The sequence below is a fragment of the Pelophylax lessonae genome, assembly GCF_965119305.1.
Source record: "Pelophylax lessonae genome assembly, chromosome: 4".
Classification (NCBI taxonomy): Eukaryota; Metazoa; Chordata; class Amphibia; order Anura; family Ranidae; genus Pelophylax; species Pelophylax lessonae.
The window spans coordinates 610,362,410-610,383,176 of record NC_138771.1 but is presented as its reverse complement, the minus strand read 5'-3'; the positions used below and the strand labels follow the sequence as shown (position 1 = coordinate 610,383,176).

Sequence of the window (20,767 nt, the reverse complement as noted above, 5' to 3'; positions counted from 1 at the left end):
ATTCATAGCAGCCATGTTGGAACAGCATGGCGCATGCGCAGTAAGTTGGTCTTGTCCGAACGTCACTTTCGGTTGCAGAATCTGATAGGACAGCAGCAATAAGCTCCACGAGCTGCTTTGCCGCGCATCCATTGAGGCTCTGTTTCCACGAATGCGACTTTGGACACATAAAGTCACATGACAAGTCACAGCCCATTGTTTTCAACGGAATCCGTTCCAATCTAAGTGACTTAAAGTTGCAGGGACTTTGAAAAGGTGCCTGCGCTTTTTTGATGCAACTTTAGCACACTAGTGGAAATGTAGCCTGAAAAAAATGGACTGCCCTATGCAAACGTGCAAAAAAAAAAAACCAAACTCCTGTGTGTGAATGGGAGCAGCATGACAGTCAGGAAACAAGCATTTCCAGCACAGCCCCGCCCAGTCTGTGTATTGTCTGTAGTAGACTGACTAACACCATGGTACAGAGCTGTGCGCGGTACAGAGGATGTATGAGCGGCGTCTCTATTACAATACATACGGTAACAATCTGCAAACATATAGTCCCGCCCCTAGGTCAGTACGGCCCGCCCACTTTTCAGCAGACACGTGGTCACATGCCGGAGGTAGGAAGCGCCGTGCTCGCCATGTCTCTGGAATCGGTGCGGTACAGCCGGGGCTCTCTGCAGGTCCTCAATCAGCTGCTGCTGCCGCACACCAGCCAGTATGACCCGGTGAGCGGAGTGCGGGAAGGAGCCGAGGCCATCCGCACCATGAAGGTGAGGGGCGGGACTGAAGGCACATGGGTGGGGAGAGCTGATCTGAAGGTTTTCTCTGCCAATCAGTGAGCGCGAAATAAACACGTGACCACAGCCCTGCACTGCTTCGCCTCCTACAATTCTCTTCTGCCCCCTGATGTCCCCGCCCACCACTGCCCCCCTATGTTCCATGTGATGTCCCCACCCACCACTGCCCCCCTGATGTACCATGGGATATCCCCTCCCACCACTGCCCCCCTGATGTACCATGTGATATCCCCTCCCACCACTGCCCCCCTGATGTACCATGTGATATCCCCTCCCACCACTGCCCCCCTGATGTACCATGTGATGTCCCCGCCCACCACTGCCCCCTATGTTGCATGGGATATCCCCTCCCACCACTGCCCCCCTGATGTACCATGTGATATCCCCTCCCACCACTGCCCCCCTGATGTACCATGTGATGTCCCCTCCCACCACTGCCCCCCTGATGTACCATGTGATGTCCCCGCCCACCACTGCCCCCTATGTTGCATGGGATATCCCCTCCCACCACTGCCCCCCTGATGTACCATGTGATATCCCCTCCCACCACTGCCCCCCTGATGTACCATGTGATATCCCCTCCCACCACTGCCCCCCTGATGTACCATGTGATGTCCCCGCCCACCACTGCCCCCTATGTTGCATGGGATATCCCCTCCCACCACTGCCCCCCTGATGTACCATGTGATATCCCCTCCCACCACAGCCCTACTGATGTACCATGGGATATCCCCTCCCACCACTGCCCCCCTGATGTACCATGTGATGTCCCCGCCCACCACTGCCCCCTATGTTGCATGGGATATCCCCTCCCACCACTGCCCCCCTGATGTACCATGTGATATCCCCTCCCACCACAGCCCTACTGATGTACCATGGGATATCCCCTCCCACCACTGCCCCCCTGATGTACCATGTGATATCCCCTCCCACCACTGCCCCCCTGATGTACCATGTGATGTCCCCTCCCACCACTGCCCCCCTGATGTACCATGTGATGTCCCCGCCCACCACTGCCCCCTATGTTGCATGGGATATCCCCTCCCACCACTGCCCCCCTGATGTACCATGTGATATCCCCTCCCACCACTGCCCCTGATGTACCATGTGATATCCCCTCCCACCACTGCCCCCCTGATGTACCATGGGATATCCCCTCCCACCACTGCCCCCCTGATGTACCATGTGATGTCCCCACCCACCACTGCCCCCCTGATGTACCATGGGATATCCCCTCCCACCACTGCCCCCCTGATGTACCATGTGATATCCCCTCCCACCACTGCCCCCCTGATGTACCATGTGATATCCCCTCCCACCACTGCCCCCCTGATGTACCATGTGATATCCCCTCCCACCACTGCCCCCCTGATGTACCATGTGATGTCCCCTCCCACCACTGCCCCCCTGATGTACCATGTGATGTCCCCGCCCACCACTGCCCCCTATGTTGCATGGGATATCCCCTCCCACCACTGCCCCCCTGATGTACCATGTGATATCCCCTCCCACCACTGCCCCCCTGATGTACCATGTGATGTCCCCTCCCACCACTGCCCCCCTGATGTACCATGTGATGTCCCCGCCCACCACTGCCCCCTATGTTGCATGGGATATCCCCTCCCACCACTGCCCCCCTGATGTACCATGTGATATCCCCTCCCACCACTGCCCCCCTGATGTACCATGTGATATCCCCTCCCACCACTGCCCCCCTGATGTACCATGTGATGTCCCCGCCCACCACTGCCCCCTATGTTGCATGGGATATCCCCTCCCACCACTGCCCCCCTGATGTACCATGTGATATCCCCTCCCACCACAGCCCTACTGATGTACCATGGGATATCCCCTCCCACCACTGCCCCCCTGATGTACCATGTGATGTCCCCGCCCACCACTGCCCCCTATGTTGCATGGGATATCCCCTCCCACCACTGCCCCCCTGATGTACCATGTGATATCCCCTCCCACCACAGCCCTACTGATGTACCATGGGATATCCCCTCCCACCACTGCCCCCCTGATGTACCATGTGATATCCCCTCCCACCACTGCCCCCCTGATGTACCATGTGATGTCCCCTCCCACCACTGCCCCCCTGATGTACCATGTGATGTCCCCGCCCACCACTGCCCCCTATGTTGCATGGGATATCCCCTCCCACCACTGCCCCCCTGATGTACCATGTGATATCCCCTCCCACCACTGCCCCTGATGTACCATGTGATATCCCCTCCCACCACTGCCCCCCTGATGTACCATGGGATATCCCCTCCCACCACTGCCCCCCTGATGTACCATGTGATGTCCCCACCCACCACTGCCCCCCTGATGTACCATGGGATATCCCCTCCCACCACTGCCCCCCTGATGTACCATGTGATATCCCCTCCCACCACTGCCCCCCTGATGTACCATGTGATATCCCCTCCCACCACTGCCCCCCTGATGTACCATGTGATGTCCCCGCCCACCACTGCCCCCTATGTTGCATGGGATATCCCCTCCCACCACTGCCCCCCTGATGTACCATGTGATATCCCCTCCCACCACTGCCCCCCTGATGTACCATGGGATATCCCCTCCCACCACTGCCCCCCTGATGTACCATGTGATGTCCCCACCCACCACTGCCCCCCTGATGTACCATGGGATATCCCCACCCACCACTGCCCCCCTGATGTACCATGGGATATCCCCTCCCACCACTGCCCCCCTGATGTACCATGGGATATCCCCTCCCACCACTGCCCCCCTGATGTACCATGGGATATCCCCTCCCACCACTGCCCCCCTGATGTACCATGGGATATCCCCTCCCACCACTGCCCCCCTGATGTACCATGGGATATCCCCTCCCACCACTGCCCCCCTGATGTACCATGGGATATCCCCTCCCACCACTGCCCCCCTGATGTACCATGTGATGTCCCCACCCACCACTGCCCCCCTGATGTACCATGTGATATCCCCTCCCACCACTGCCCCCCTGATGTACCATGTGATGTCCCCGCCCACCACTGCCCCCTATGTTGCATGTGATGTCCCCACCCACCACTGCCCCCCTGATGTACCATGTGATATCCCCGCCCACCACTGCCCCCCTGATGTACCATGTGATATCCCCTCCCACCACTGCCCCCGATGTACCATGTGATATCCCCTCCCACCACTGCCCCCGATGTACCATGTGATATCCCCGCCCACCACTGCCCCCCGATGTACCATGTGATATCCCTGCCCCCCGATGTACCATGTGATGTCCCCGCCCTCCACTGCCCCCCGATGTACCATGGGATATCCCCGCCCACCACGGCCCCCCGATGTACCATGTGATATCCCCGCCCACCACGGCCCCCCGATGTACCATGTGATATCCCCGCCCACCACGGCCCCCCTATGTACCATGTGACAGGAGCACAACTAGGAGCATGTGATCATGCTGCATAGCTTCCAACTGTCCCTGATTTCAAGAGATTGTCCTGGATTTGTAAGAAAGTCCCTCTGTCCCTCTTTCCCCCCTCAAGTGTCCCTGATTTTGGTGTGATGTATGTAGTTCTATATAAAATGAAATATTTATCTTTCAAAAAGTATTTCCCAGAGCTAAAACCTTGCATCCAATTTCTAAATTGCTGTCTCCAAATTTCAAAGGCCGATATAAAGGAACAGTAATGTTAAAAAAAGGCAACTTGTGGGTTTAACTAATAGTTTTTTTTTTTTCTTTTTGTATAATTCGTGGCAGGGGGTGTGTCCTATGCCTACATACTTTTCCCAATAGGTGTCCCTCATTCCTATCTCGAAAAGTTGGTGGGTATGATGCTGCACTATGGGGTGTATTTATGATGCTGCACTATGGGGTGTATTTATGATGCTGCACTATGGGGTGTATTTATGATGCTGCACTATGGGGTGTATTTATGATGCTGCACTATGGGGCGTATTTATGATGCTGCACTATGGGGTGTATTTATGATGCGGCACTATGGGGTGTATTTATGATGCTGCACTATGGGGTGTATTTATGATGCTGCACTATGGGGTGTATTTATGATGCTGCACTATGGGGTGTATTTATGATGCTGCACTATGGGGGTGTATTTATGATGCTGCACTATGGGGGTGTATTTATGAAACCTTAGTTTGGGTGAATGTCACACACATGTTGGCCAGTCTTTCGGTAATAGATCAGTTCCTATATTCCTCAACACCATCTAATGTCTACAATGCAGTATAGTTTTCTGAAATACTTTGATGAGAACATTCATTTTGGCCGGTTCCTTAACCACTTACCGCATTCTAACGTACCCGTACGTCGGGTAACTTTGCGGGGTTATACCGGGATGATGCCTTTAGTTAGAAGCATCATCTCGGTACCGTGGTTTGAAGCCGACGGTCGGCTTTCCGCCGGTAATGACAGATGCGGCTCGGGAGCCGCTCGATCGTTACCCGGGTGAGCAAGAGGGGATGTACCCCCCCCCCTCCCGCCGCCTTCCGTGGCTTTGCTCGGGGCTCCCGTCCCACCGGGAGCCCCGAGCACCCAGCCGGCACGTCCGCCGGCTGGATGGAGTCCCGATGAATGCCGGAAACGGCATCGATCGGGTCTCCGATGACGTAACCCGGAGGCGGCGTCCATGACGTCACTTCCGGGTTACTGTGCTGCAAAAGGCGGCAGATTTGAAAAACGGCTGTATGCAGAAATGCCGTTTTCTGCGTTTTGCATACATGGAAGTGCAGTGGAGGGGTCTGGGGTCTTTTAGACCCTCGATCCCTCCATAAAGTGTACCTGTCACTACATATTGGTGTCACAAGGGATGTTTACATTGCTTGTGACAGCAATAAAAGTGATCAGATTTTTTATTTTTTTTAAAAACTGTAATAAAGTTTAAAAAAAAAGAAAAAATAAATAGGGAAAAAAAAATTTTTTAGCCGCCCCGTCACCGTTAGTTTGCGCACAAAAAAAAAAAAAAACGTATACGCAAGTCGAGCCGCGAATTAAATCGCTGTTCAAACCACACATGTGAGGTATCGCCGCGATCGCCAGAGCATGGGCAATAATTAAAAAAAAAAAAGAGCTACACTCTAACTCTATACTGGTAACTGTTAAATAAATTTAAAGCATCGCAGATTGAGATTTCTATTGACCGTAGTTTGTCGCCATCCCATGGGGGGGGGGCGCAATTTTAAACCGTAACATGTTGGGTATCTATTTACTCAGCGTGACATCATCTTTCACAATATACAAAAAAAATGGGCTAACTTTACTGTTTAGTATTTTTTAAATGCAGTGAAATGTGATTTTTCAAATTTTTTCCAAGAAAATGGCGTTTTAAAGACTGCTGCGCAAATACCGCGTGACAAAAAATTTTGCAATGACCAACATTTTATTCTCCAGAGTCTTTGCTAAAAAAATATATATAATGTTTGGGGGTTCTAAGTAGTTTTCTAGGAAAAAATACTGGTTTTAACTTGTAAACAAAAAGTGTCCGAAATAGGGCTGGGGCTTAAGTGGTTAAGAACTGAATTTTGGCCACTAGATGGAGCTGGCTATTATAGGAATGAATCTATTACAGAAAGTATGGGTACATTCCGTGCAGCCTGCATGGGTTTATAGCAGTCCAAGCTTGGAAATCGGTGGGATGTCCTGGGTGCTGATGAGGCTGAAGGTGCTCTGTTATATCTGTAGGTCCGCGGAGCTCCAGCTATTGCCATTGTGGGCTCTCTGAGTCTGGCTGTTGAGCTTTCCTCCCACCCACCGCAGCAAGTGTCTGATCTTCTCACCTTCGTTCGGGAGTCCATGGAGCTGTTGGTGGGAGCCCGGCCCACAGCTGTCAATATGAAGAGAGCATCCGATGAACTGAATTCCTTTCTGGCTGGGGAGGCCGAGAAGCCGAGGGTCACAGCCCTGGGGCTGACTGAGAGGTGTGTACAGCAGGGCTTGACAAATTTTCCTGAAATCTAGGAGCCAGCTAAAAATGTTAGGAGCCAGTTTTTTTTTTTTTTTTTTTTTTTTAACAAACAACCATGCTTTATTTCCAAAAAAATAACATACTAAATTTACACATAAAGATGACTAGAACCCCACTCTCCTCTATAGCGCAATCGGATGGAAACCGACTGTCTGTCTGTTTCCATCTGATCCGATCCACGGGATGGATAGAAAATAGAACCACCATCCGTCTGTTTTTGGCAGACAGGATCAGATGGCGGCAGATTACCGCTCCATAGAGGAGACTGAAGGGTCCAATCAGGTCTGCCTGAAAAACTGACAGGCGGACCTGATCAGACAGCCCGTGTGAAAGGGGCCTTCGGCTGTGGCATGGCGATGAGGAAAAAAAAAATTATATTATTATATAATATATAATTTTTTTTTCTTTATAATTGAAAAAAAAATAGAAAAATAAATTATTTCTTTTTTTTTATAATTGAAAAAAGAAAAAAACATTTTTTTTATAATTAAAAGAAAAAAATATATATGTATTTTTAATAATTAAAAAAAAAAAATTAATAATAATAATAACCACACTCCCTGTCCACTTACCTTTTTAAGCAAAGGTAAGTGGACAGGGAGATGAAGACTGCAAAAAGTTCCCTCTCATCTCTTGGGGAAGGAGATGGGGCAGGCATTGAGGACAGGCAGGGGAAACAGCCATTAGTTACTGCTTGTCAAACTCCCGGCCACCACAAGAGGGCGCCAGTTCACCGTTCTCTCACTGAAGAAGGCCGAAAAGCCGCGGCCTCAATTTTTGGACGGCGCAGTAGTCCGTGCATTCGGTGAGTGGTTGGGGGGGGGGGGGGGCGCAAAAGGGACAGGACACCTCTTGCAGTGCACCCCAGGCGCCAGGTCGCTAATTTTAGTCGCCAATGCGACCTGGCGCCCGGGGTTTGTCGAGTCCTGGTGTACAGGGTATGCCTGGTCTAGGTGTAATCCCCATTTATTGTTATTTCATTGTGACAAACTTGTGATGTCCAGGCCCATCACTTTCTACCCCAATAGGAATAACTCTTTCCTGATTGCTGCCTTCTACAGATTGTGCACGGATCTTCGGTTGGATCTCACAATCTCTGCAGTTGATGGCAAACCGCCATTTTTTATTTTGTGTTTGAGAACTGTTCAAGTGGCTAAGCGGTTAGCACTTCTTCCTTGCAGCACTGGGGTCCTTGGTTCAATTCAGGATACTATCTGGATGGAACAGAACCTCACACAGACCCATAGCTTTGCTCAAGACTGTCCTCTCTTGTACAACCCGGGTACTGGTCCTCATAGTCTGCTTCCACCCAAAAGTCAACCTTTCTTAACCAGTTCTGCACCGGAAGGATTTAATGACCAGACCATTTTTTTGCGATTCGCTTTACTTTAACAGAAAATTTGCGCAGTCTTCTTTTCTTTTTTTTTTTTTGCGCTATTAACAAAAAAAAGAGCAAAAATTCTGGAAAAAACAATATTTTTCATTAAAGATCAATTTTTTTTTTCAACATTTTAGGCCAATTTGTATTCTGCTACATATTTTTGGTAAAAAAAAACCCAGCAAAAGCGTATTTTGATTGATTTGTTAAAAAGTTATTGCGCCTACGAGGGGAAAGAGTTGTCATTTTTGATTTTTTTTTTTTTTTACTAGTAATGGCAGCGTTCTGCAATTTTTAGCGGGACTGCGGCTGATCGGACCCCTAACTGACATTTTTGACACTTTTGGGGTTACCAGTGACACATGGTTAATGTGTTTCCCCACTTCTAGCTTGCTTACAAGGATAGGGTAAATCATGCTTGCATGTGCTTCCTCCAGGTAATCTGGTTTCCTCCCACACACCAAAGACCTGCCAAGTAAATTAATTGGTTCCTGTCTACAGCTGGTCACGCGCTGTTTGAGTTTTGGCCAATTGCTGATGAACCAATCAAAATTTCACTCAGCGGGTGGCTATGTGGCCCCAACCGCTTGACGTTCTTCGATTTTACAAATCAGGTGGAAAATTGTTGGCCGAATAGGTAGCCAGTTAGTCCCACCAATGGCACCTCATCCCACCTATGTATGCAATGTGGGGTACAAAGCATTATCACAACACATTAGTGTGAATAGGGCCTAAGAGCTGGTAAGCTGCAGTATGTTGAATTTTTGTCCTGGGGTTTAGCTCTACTTTAACCACTTGCTGACGGCTCCATAGCAGACAGATTTACAGATATATGTATGTGTGTGTATATATATATATATATATATATATATATATATATATATATATATATATATATATATATATATATATATATATATATATATGATTCTGCACTTCCAGGTAGAGGTGCACTGCTTCTGCTGTGATTAGTCACAGCAGAAGCTGATCAGGGGGCGCCGGCCAATGGATGTTCGCTGGCACCTGCTAATCATTGGGGAGAGACACAGAACAGAGCAGAGCTCTGTTCTGTCAGCAGGGATGTGATGGATTTTCTTTCCCTGCTAAGCAGGGAAAGAAAATCCATCAAATCCTTTAGTAAAAACTGCACACCTAGTATACAAACACACTGGTTAGGCACACATTTAACCCTTTAATTCCCGTATGTTAAACCCCTTCCCAGCCAGTGTCATTAGTACAGTGACAGTGCATATTTATAGCACTGATCTCTGTATTAGTGTCACTGGTTCCCACAAGGTGTCAGTTATGTCAGACTGTTCACCGCAATAACGCAGTCCCGCTATACAAGTCACTGATCGCCACCATTACTAGTTTAAAAAAAAAAAAAACATTCCAGTACATATCCTATAGTTTGTAGACGCCATAACTTTTTTGCAAACCAATCAATGTACACTTATTGGGATTTTTTTTTTTTTTTCAACAAGAATATGTGGCAGACTATATAATGGCCTACATTTTTGTAAGGAATTTTTTTATTTTTTTTGGAAATGTTTTATAGCAGAACGTTAAAAAAAAAAAAAAAAAAAAAAAAAAATATATATATATATATATATATATATATATATATATATATATATATATATATATATATATATATATATATATTTTATTATTCATTTTTTTTTTTTTTTTTTTTTCCCCCAAGACCGTTGGTCTTTTTTTCATTTATATAACCAGGAATAAAAAATAAAAAAAACCCATGGTGATCAAATGCCACCAAAAGAAAGCTCTATTTGTGGGAAATAAATGACCTAAAGGTAATTTGGGTACAGCAGTGCACGACCGTGTAATTTTCAGTTAAAGTAGCGCTGTGCCGTATTGCAAAAAATGGCCTGGTCATGAAGGGAGGTAAATCTGGGGGTCAGGTGGATAAAGCAGACCTGAAGTTCCACTGTAAGAAACAGCGGGAAGGCAGGCTTTTATTGCAGAAGAGACTTCCACTGTCTCTGCTCGCTGTCTTTTCCGGCGCAGTAAGCTGCGCATGCACAGCACAGTTTACAGTGCCGGACCAGCCTCTGAGTGCCAGGATAACTAGCTTCTGCGCATGCCCAGGAGTGATGTCCTCTCCTGCCAGCCAATCAAGCGGCCAGAAGATAGCGGCGAGAGACCATTGGACAGGTAATTATTTACCCTATAGTTCAGCTTTAACTAATGTATTAGCATATCCTGCCAGAAAGAACAAGGCCTCATTGGTTATGTCATGTGAGTTTGGGCGTTTTTGCTCCGCCTGGGAGCTGTAGATGCAGCATACAGTCGCCCTTAGAAATCAATAGCAGTATGTGGTGTACAGAGGAAAGTTTTTTATCCTAGGTGCAGATAGTTGTACACATGTGCGTCCTTATGCAGGCACTGGTGTAAATGGATATACAGCCATTGAGTTATATGGGCGGCTGTACGCAGTACCTGTGGGATGGGGAAATACGGCCAAATCTTACGACATACGGCCCTAGGCTTACATGTTTATGAAGCCTAAATGTACTGCTGTACTCTTATCATAAAACTTTGTGTGTTGTGTTAACGCAATGTTGTGGATGAACTTAGAAATAAATGTGTATATGGTAAAATTAAGATTGATTGATTTATTTATTTTTTTTTTTTTTTAGAAACAACTAAAAGATAGTTTATGAACCTCTAGAATGTGAAAAAAACCCCCAAAAATCGGGAAAAAGAAATATCCTTATAATTTTCCCTTGCCATTAAATTCAAAGCTGAATACACAGTTTCTGTTTTATCTGCCAAAGGTTTTGTAATTCTGTACAGCCAGTCTTGTGATTTACACACATTACCCACACTACTTATTCAGATTGGAGACCTAGGTAAACAACTCGCCATCTTGGTTTGGCAATGCAGCCTTCTCATTGGATAGAGAATTGTTACAGGAATGGTTGGCCACAGTGAAAAATCCATTGCCAGGTAAAACCCACACACTAAAGCCTAGTACACACGCAACGATTATCGGCCGACCGATCGTCCAACTTTTGTCCAGAGTTGTGTTTTGTTGGTTGGAATGTGCCTAGACTGCACACGAATTTTCTCGGCCAACAAAAATCTACTTCAGAAGTGATGTCATGTGCTGGTTTACTTTCCGTGTGTTTTTTCTTCTCTGAGCATGCCCAGTCTTGCTCATCAGATTTTTGTCTGCCGAAATCTGTACTGACTGATGGAAAATCAGCCGTTGTGTTGATGCCAACAAAAATTTTATAGCCTGCACACCAGATTTATTTTCGGCCGAAAAGTCGGAAGCATCATACTAACAAGCCGAAAATCGGCCGATCGGACGTTGGCCGAAAATTCACGGCCAATTATCGACGCGTGTGTACGGGGCATTAGGCATTGCAACCTTGTGTTTTAGATGTTTGTCCGAGGTTCCTAAATCCACGAGACACTTCTTACCTATCTGAATCTCTTGGTTCGCATTATCTTTTCAGTGCCATCCAATGGGCAGAGTCTCTCCTAGAGAAAGATGTTAAAGACAATAAAATGATCGGAGATCTGGGAGCTCAGCACATTCTGGAGACCACCCAAGCATCTGGCAGCATCTGTATAATGACCCATTGCAACACGGGGTCCCTGGCTACTGCTGGCTATGGCACAGCGCTAGGTAAGAGGCTTCCCTTGGGGTTTCTTTGTTCCAGGGGCAGTCGTGTAGGTAAAGACAGGTTAAGGCATAGGCAAGGTAGCTGCTTTGGCCACCCATACCTTTGATCAACATTGATAAGAATTGCAATAGGCAGACAGAAACTGCCCCCTTGGCATTGTCTGTACTACATGGATCTGCTATTATCTACTGAGTACAAGTCCATCCTTGGGCAGGTTCACAGCTTTGACCAGTGGTTTACAGCAGGAGCCTGAAGGTTGGGCCCTCTGGACATCCACCAGACCCGAGGTTCCTGGCTAGGTTGTCTTGTAGATCTGCCTCGTTACCCCCCCCCCCCTTCCTGAAAGGCCCATCGCAGGGCTATCAAGTCATTGACCCAGGAAATCTTTAAAACGTTGCATCGAGGAAAGTCAGGACTGTTCCAAGGAATACTTGTTCCAGGTAGGGGGTGCAGAAAGTATTCAAAGCTCAGCTGAAGTTGCATTTTTTTTTTTTCTCCTTGCAAATGCCTTAAAGTGGTTGAAAACCTTCTCATATAACTGGTCAATTGTCTGGCCTCAGATGATACACTGAGAATAAACAAATCCTCCTACATAGGTTTTGTTTATCTGCAGTCATCTCTTCCCTATGCCCCTTCAAAGGGTCAGAATAGTGTTAAAATCCTTGTCCATCTGTTAGTATCACAGAGGAGGGGGTGGAGAGCTGCAGTTGCGGTGTGTGTGCGCGCTTGTGTGCTGATTGTAGGAAAGGTGCACCACCACTCCCTCCCCCCTCCACACAGCAAACCGGAAAAAAGGAAGGATACAGAGCTGTGTTGTGAATAGACAAGCTGTGTGCTGAGCTCTCCTCCATCCCGTGCCCAGAAAACTTCTCAGAAGTGACTCATAATAACAGAGGAACGAAGCACCAGAGAGAAACGACACTTAGAGCTTTGGAGAGAGATAAGTAATCACTATAGATATGTGCTTTGTTCAGATTTGACTGAGGTTTACAACTCCTTTAAAATGTTTCCTATCTGAAAATATATGTTGCCAAGGTTACATAGCATTAGCCACTAATGAATTTTTAATAAAACACAATACTTATGTAAGGCTAGGACTCTCCCACCATCACCAGTGCATGCTGTCGATATCCAACTTGCATTGTTGCTGGTCTTGTTTGTCACAATGGAGGGCATGCATGAAATTCACTGTTGACGTTGACATGGGTGGCTGCACTTTAGCCAACATGGGCGCTGGCTTCATAGCCAGAGGGTTACCACAACTGTCAATTTATTAAAAGGGAAAAGGCATGATTGATGACCTTTTGGGGCACATGGTGTGTTGATTTATGGTTAATGAGGTGGGCAGGGTTTTGTTCTGCTTTATTAATTATACTATTTTTGATGAAAATCTTGTGTCTTGCTCTAACAATCCATTGCTCTATGACAGCTTAGCTGGAACACAGCCACAACCATCACATCACTGGTGTTCTAGGGAAGGTGAAGGGGCATGGCTGACCAGGTTAGAGGGCATTAGATTGCTTGGCCAAACTTGGGAACCCATGTGTCATATTGGGAAGCAGCGGCTGTGTATGTGAAACTGTGTGTCCTCATAGGCAAAAATGGGACACAACACCTGTGCATCCCTGTGTCCGGAAAAGATGGCCCTGCACAGGTTTTCTCATCGGATCAGAGTGCACCAGGTGATTTATAATGAGCCAGACCCTCCTATTCAGAGTTGGTATCCATAGGACCTGGTGAAACAACTACAGCGGGTAAAATGGGTATTAAACACTTCACTTCACTTTGAATTCATTTCACTCCTCTGTCAGAAATCTTGCGAGGAGCACCTGGTTGTGGCCGGTTTATGGTGAAATGATGTTCTTTCCACTTCCAGATTATGGCCCCAACCGTGCTCACTGGAACTTTCACAAGTTTAGAAATCCTATTGTAACCAATGCCATCACTATTTTGCAACGATAAGGTTGCGACTGTCTCGAAAGAGCTCTTTGCTTTTACCCATCATGAGATGTTTCTTGTGTGACACCTTGGTAATGAGACACCTTTTTATAGGCCATCAGTTGAGACTGAACCAGCTGATAATAACTTGCACTGACAAGAGGCAGGATTGCTTTCTAATTGCTGACATAGTTCAGCTGGTGTCTTGACTTTACATGCCTTTTTGCACCTCCCTTTCTTCATGTGTTCAATACTTTTTCCATGTGTTCATTTTTTACACATAACCTAATTTCTGAATGTATTCAGTTTAGTTTGTTTTGTATGTATAGATTGCATGGGCTGTTACCGACATGTGGTGAAAATTTCATGTCAATGGCACCTTTAGAAATCTATTTACCTAGAAAAATGGTGATGTGTTCAATACTTATTTTACTCGCTGTAGCTACTTCAGAGCAGAAAAACCGTAGGTGTCTGCCTTAAAGTTTTTTTGTTAAAATCCCTGCAATGTACACTGATCACCCAGAGGCGATTAAATTTGTTTTCTCAACAATGGAGTTACACTTTAACCACTTGCCGACCGCATACTGTATGTATGTATGTATGTATATATATAGATATATAGATGATATACATACACTGCGGCAGAGTGGCTCTCCCAGGCAAAATCACGTATGCATACGTGAATTTGCCTGGGAGGAGCTAGAGGGCAAACGCGTGCCGCTGGCGGCGCGCTCCTGCCCCCACTCATCAGCGGGGAAGCCGATGCATTTGTCAGGCTGCTCCAATTGCCGCCTGACTCTCTCGACCGCTCCCCACTAAGAGAGGACGGTCAGCTGTTGTAAACACAGCCGACTGTTCTCTCTGGGATGATCACAGAGCTCCTGGGATCCTTCTATATAGGATCACATGGTCATCTCAGAAGCCCAACCCCCATACAGTTAGAATCACTCCCCTAGGGTCACATTTAACCCCTTGATCACATACTGTTAACCCCTTCCCTGCCAGTGTCATTAGTACAGTAACAGTGCATATTTTTAGCACTGATTACTGTAGTAATGTCACTGGTCCCCCCAAAAGTGTCAGTTAGGGGTCCGATCTGTCCGCCGCAATGTTGCAGTCCCGCTAAAAATCGCAGATCGCCGCCATTACTAGTAAAAATGACAAATCTTTCTCGTAGTTAGTAGATGCGATAACTTTTGCGCAAACCAATCAAAATACGCTTATTGCTGTTTTTTTTTTTTTTTTTTGAGAATGTCATATAGCAGAATGTGAAAAATATATATATATATTTTTTTTTTCAAAATTGGCGCTAATTGTTTATAGCGCAAAAAATAGAAATCGCACAGATGATCAAATACCACCAAAAGAAAGCTCTGTTTGTGGGGAAAAAAAGGACGTCAATTTTATTTGGGTACAGAGTCGTACGACCACGCAAATGTCTGTTAAAATAACGCAGTGCCAGATTGTGAAATAGGATTTGCCCCCTAATGACCAGGCCCTTTCTGTCCAAAACTGGTTAAGGACCAGATCACACTAGCCACACACTAAATTATCTGGCATTCGTGGCTCTTTTTAACTTTAAACTGTCCAGGTGCAAAAAACAGCGACTGGTTATTTCAGTGCATTGAGGAAGAATGCAGCATACCTGAAGGCAGCGTTGCGATGTGAACAGATTTGATGTGCCCTTATGGTGACTGGTGTTGACCAAGTGCGGAAAAATGCCAGTCACTGCACATAGTGTGCATGGGCCCTTAGTCAGACCAGTAACTGATATTGCTGCTGCCATGCTTATTTTAGCTTGGACTCTTCCATTGCTGTGTGAGAAGTGTTTTCCATAATCTTCTTCTGTCTCTTCATACAGGTGTGATACGCTCGCTCCACTCCCTTGGCCGTCTGTCTCATGTCTTCTGCACAGAGACTCGTCCTTATAATCAGGGCTCGCGGCTCACGGCCTATGAGTTGGTGTATGAAAAGATGCCGGCAACTCTCATCACAGATAGCATGGCAGCAGTGACCATGCGAGAGCGGCATGTCAACGGTGAGGTCCAACACACGTTACAGGTTTCTCCTAATGCTACACTGCACTGTTTTGGGTAGAGTGGGGAAGAAATTAAAATTTGGTCTCTGATCCCATCGGGGGGATTTTTTTGGGGGTTCCTGAGAGGAGTACTGAGGATGCTACACTGTATTGGGACGTCTGCCTTTACTCGCCCATGAACTTTAATGGTATCCCAGCCTTAGTCCGTAGGGTTCAATATTTTGTTGGCCCACCCTTTGCAGCTATAACAGCTTCAACTCTTCTGGGATGGCTGTCCACAAGATTTAGGAGTGTGTCTATGGGAATGTTTGACCATTCTTCCAGAAGAGCATTTTGTGAGGTCAAGCACTGGCTCACAGTCTCCGCTCTAATTTATCCCAAAAGTTTTCTATCGGGTTGAACTCAGGACTCTGTGCAGGCCAGTCAAGTTCCTCCACCCCAAACTCCCTCATCCATGTCTTTATGGACCTTGCTTTGTGCTCTGTCATGTTGGAACAGGAAGGGGCCATCCCCAAACTGTTCCCACAAAGTTAAGAGCATGAAATTGTCCAATATGTCTTGGCATGCTGAGGCCTTCAACGTTCCCTTCACTGGAACTAAGGGGCCAGGCCCCGTCCCTGAAAAACAACCCTACACCATAATCCTATCTTTCACCAAATGATTTGGACCAGTGCATATGTCAGTTTAGGGTGGAGGAACTTGACTGGCCTGCACAGAGTCCTGAGCTCAACCCGATAGAACACCTTTGGGATGAATTAGAGCAGAGACTGCGAGCCAGGCCTTCTCATCCAACATCAGTGCCTGACCTCACAAATGCGCTTTTGGAGGAATGGTCAAACATTCCCATAGACACACTGCTAAGCCTTGTGGGCAGCCTTCCCAGAAGAGTTGAAGCTGGTATAGCTGCAAAGGGTGGTATATTGATCCCTACAAACTAAGACTTCGATGCCATTAAAGTTCATGTGCGTGTAAAGGCAGGCGTCCCAATACTTTTGGTAGAATAGTGTAATTATGTAATATAGAGCCCTCTGCCTCAGCACTCCTCAAGAGTCCGGAGTCCTGGTTACAAACCGTGGGCTCTTATGGAGGAGTTATGCAAATATCAGAATGCCTTGATGGGCAGATTTCAATGTGAAAGGATTGGGCGTGCCTAAGAAGGTTGCTCTTGCATGCAGGCTGGATAACGCCCATATGAAGTGCTGAGCCTCCGTGCTTAAAAGGACTAAAATCCAATAAACGAGGAAAGTAAAGGTCTGGATGTTGGACGTCATCCAGCCAGGTAGTGAGGCTGGCTATCTGATTGCTGCAGCTTCTAATGCACACGGTTAGAAGCTTGCAGTGTGCAGTAAGCAACTCTGCAAGAGTTAAAGCTGTACTCCAGCCTTACCACTGTACATTTATGCAAAGCTAAGAAAAAAAAAAAAAATGTTTGGAGTGAGGCTTTAAAGTGGTTGTCTTCATTTTAACTTGTGCCTATAATAGGGCTTTCCCTGTAGGTACAGTGAATATCTCCTAAACTTGCACTGTTTAGGAAATCATCACAATGCATGCAACCGGTGACATCACTGCGCATGCGCTCTGAAGAGACAGCATACCGTGTGCCGTCACTTCAGAGCTCTGTGCTGTGACTCCCACATGCATGTGCGGGAGTGACGTCATCGCGGCTTTTCCAGTCAGATGCCTTGAGCGGTGGTATGAGATGCAAACTAGCACATTATGCAATTGTCTTGCATGGTTTAAAAAAAAAAAAAAAACCCATTTCCAGATTTCAGCCACCCTTATTCACCCACATCCTTTTAAAATAATTTCAGCATCCATACCTTGAGGTGGTTTTAAAGGATGAAAGTTTATTTATGTATAAAGGTAAAAAAAACCTACAGTGCTGCCGCCACCCCCCCCCCCCCCCCCCGAATACATACCTGAGCCTGATCCTGATCCAGTGATGTGCACAGGAGCACCTGCTCTCCTGGGGCTTTCCTTCCTCATTGGCTGAGATGTCAATAACAGCAAGGGAGGTGGGATCCGGGGGTTAGAGCTGAGCCATATTGAGTCTTATGGACACAGAGGCGGCTCAGGAGCGAGCAAGCAAGAGTGCCCCCATAGCAATTTTCTTGCTATGGGGGCACTCTGCAGAGGGTGGGAGCCCAGAGCACCGTGAGGGGGACCGGAGGATTGGGACTGCTCTGTGAAAAACCATTACACAAAGCAGGTAAGTATGACATGTTTGTTATTAAAAAAAAAAACTGACTTTACAAACACTTTAATGGTAGAAATGGGTATTTTATACATAGTTATACTGGTCCAGCTTGTATATACCATATCTGGCTGATGCCCCTGGAAGCTAGAAATCTCTGAAGTAAACACCGCTACTCCACTCATCTCCACTAGGTTCAGCCTGCTTGCTGAGCTTTTGGCCTTCCGCAATCTGAACACAGGAGATAGGAAATTCAGCCCAGGGGCCCATCAGAGAATGCTCAGCAACTTCTGAATAAATGCAAAGCATTCTCTAATTGGAGAGGTGGCGTGGTGATGTCTGCACACAGCTCTTGGCACAAGCTAGAGTTGAAGGCCAAGAGGTGGCTGGATGAGTATCACCCCTAAGAACCCCATCACATGGCCTGGGAATGGGGAATTGACATGCCAACATCTTCAGGCACTGGTATCTCTTTACCAGTGCAGAGACCTGCCATGCAGACTTTGGAAGAGGGGACTGTACAATATTTAATTTCTATGATTGGAGACATTTATTGTAAATTTTATTTTAGTTTACTGTCAATTTAACAGTGAATTCCAGCACACATGTACACGTAATCAGGATGCAGATAATAGATGTATACTAGAAGCTTGAACCCTATGGAGATGACATACTAGACCAGGGATCCTCAAACTATGGCCATCCAGCTGTTGCAGAACTACACATCCCATGATGCATTGTAAAACTCACATTCACAGACATGACTAGTCATGATGGGAATTGTAGTTCCTGAACAACTGGAGGGCCATAGTTTGAAGACCCTTGTACTAGACCCTCCAACCTAACGCACCCCACAGATCTGCACCTTATGGATTGCTGTTTAAAACATTCTAATCTGAATTTTAAAAATCTTCACTTACCCTTGATTTTTTTCCTCAGCTGTTGTAGTGGGAGCCGACCGAGTGGTGGCCAATGGGGACACGGCTAATAAAGTTGGAACATACCAGCTGGCCATCACTGCCAAGTACCATGGAATACCCTTCTATGTGGCCGCACCGAGCACATCATGTGACCTCAGTCTGCCGACGGGAGCCAGCATCGTGATCGAGGAGAGGCCAAGCCATGAGCTGACAGACATTAATGGCGTCCGTGTGGCAGCTCCAGGTAGGGTGGATGTGCCAAGAATTTATATCTGGGAGATGTGTAATGTAGGCTTGGCTGCACACTGACTCTTCCTTTTCTCTTTCAGGTATTGGAGTTTGGAACCCAGCATTCGATGTCACTCCTCATGAGCTGATCACTGGAATAATCACAGAGCTAGGAGTATTTAAACCAGAGGAGCTTAAAGCTGGCCTGAGCCGTGGTCTTTAAAAATCCTCTATAGTGTAATAATCAGCATAATGCAGTGAAGGGGGAGGGACAGCCAACGTGAGGGGCGACAGGTTTATCTGACATTCCAACATCGCTACTATGAACACCTAACCCTTTTAAAACTTAGTGGCTGTAAATCCTTACATATACCCAGTGAAGTGACTGGCCTCAGGTGATACACAGAAATTAAACCAATCCATCTACATAAGTTGTACATGTTTATCTGCAGTCTTACATCCAAAATATTTTAGAGGTGAAAGAATGAGATTTTAACGGTGCCAAGAAAGGACCTACGTTTAATATATATATATATATATATATATATATATATATATATATATATATATATATATATATATATATATATATTAAAAAAACAAATTTTATTGAAACAATTAATTTAAAATTTTGATATATAATAAAATCATAGCATAGTATTCATATGGAAATTATATATGCAGTAATTCCAACACTATGCTATGTCAACATTTTTAAATGAATTGTTTCAATAAAATTTGGTATTTATAACTTTGGTCCTTTCTTGGCACCGTTAAAATCCCATTCTTTCACCTCGAAAATATTTTTTACTACTAAAGCGATGTGGTGCGTTTTTACTCTGACACCTGTCTACACATTTCAAAGGTCTTCTCTACATCCTTTCAAAGTCCAACATTTTTAAAGATTGAGCTGTCAGGAAGCAGGTGGCAGGGACCTGAAATTACACTCTGCAGAGCTCTGTGAGAAGAGCTCTGAGAGCTGATTGGAGGGAGGGAACACACCTCCCTCCACACAGGAACAGAGCTGAGGCTGTCAATCGCATGCTGTGTGCTGGAGCTCTTCCCTGATAACTTTTTTTTTTCCTTATGGTGTCAGAAATACTTGTCAAAAGGGGCTCCTGTTGGTAGCAGAGGAATGAAGCAGCAGACAGACATGACACTTAGTGCTCTGGATTAAGACAAGTACACACTATAGAGGGATATGCTTTGTTCTTATTTCATGTCTGAGGTTTACAACCTCTTAAACCTCCTTTTGCCATAAAGCCAAACTCTAGAGAAGCATTGGGACTGTGGCAATATGAACTCTACCCTCCAGTCACAATGTAAATTTGGAGGTGCCCAGCTGTGGGGAGCGCTTTAAAAATGCGGATCAACCTTATGTTTTAACTACCCCTCTGCTGCCAGTGTGAACTTAACTTAGCAATAAAACTCTTAGAGGTCCTAAATCTTCCTAATTTTTACCGTAGGCTCAATTCACAACAAGGATAACACACCAGGATAAAAATCCTTCTAGTAAAAAAAAAATGTGTGTGTATGTATGTATGTATGTATGTATGTGTATGTATGTATGTATATATGTGTGTATATATATATATATATATATATATATATTATAGAGAAAGGGAGATTGGCAGTAAAAACATGTGGCAACACCTGGTACG

The 20,767-nt window shown here is 46.1% G+C and overlaps 1 protein-coding gene across 1 annotated transcript; it reads left to right on the top strand.

The window, feature by feature from the left end:
- The first annotated feature begins 580 nt into the window (after positions 1 to 580).
- Positions 581 to 19,350, top strand: MRI1 (methylthioribose-1-phosphate isomerase 1). The gene is made up of 6 exons (XM_082256938.1): positions 581 to 755; positions 6,469 to 6,704; positions 11,618 to 11,790; positions 15,588 to 15,764; positions 18,898 to 19,122; positions 19,208 to 19,350. The coding sequence occupies exons 1-6, from the start codon at positions 594 to 596 to the stop codon at positions 19,327 to 19,329; spliced, it is 1,095 nt and encodes a 364-aa protein (XP_082113064.1). The 5' UTR covers positions 581 to 593; the 3' UTR covers positions 19,330 to 19,350.
- The last annotated feature ends 1,417 nt before the right edge of the window (positions 19,351 to 20,767 follow it).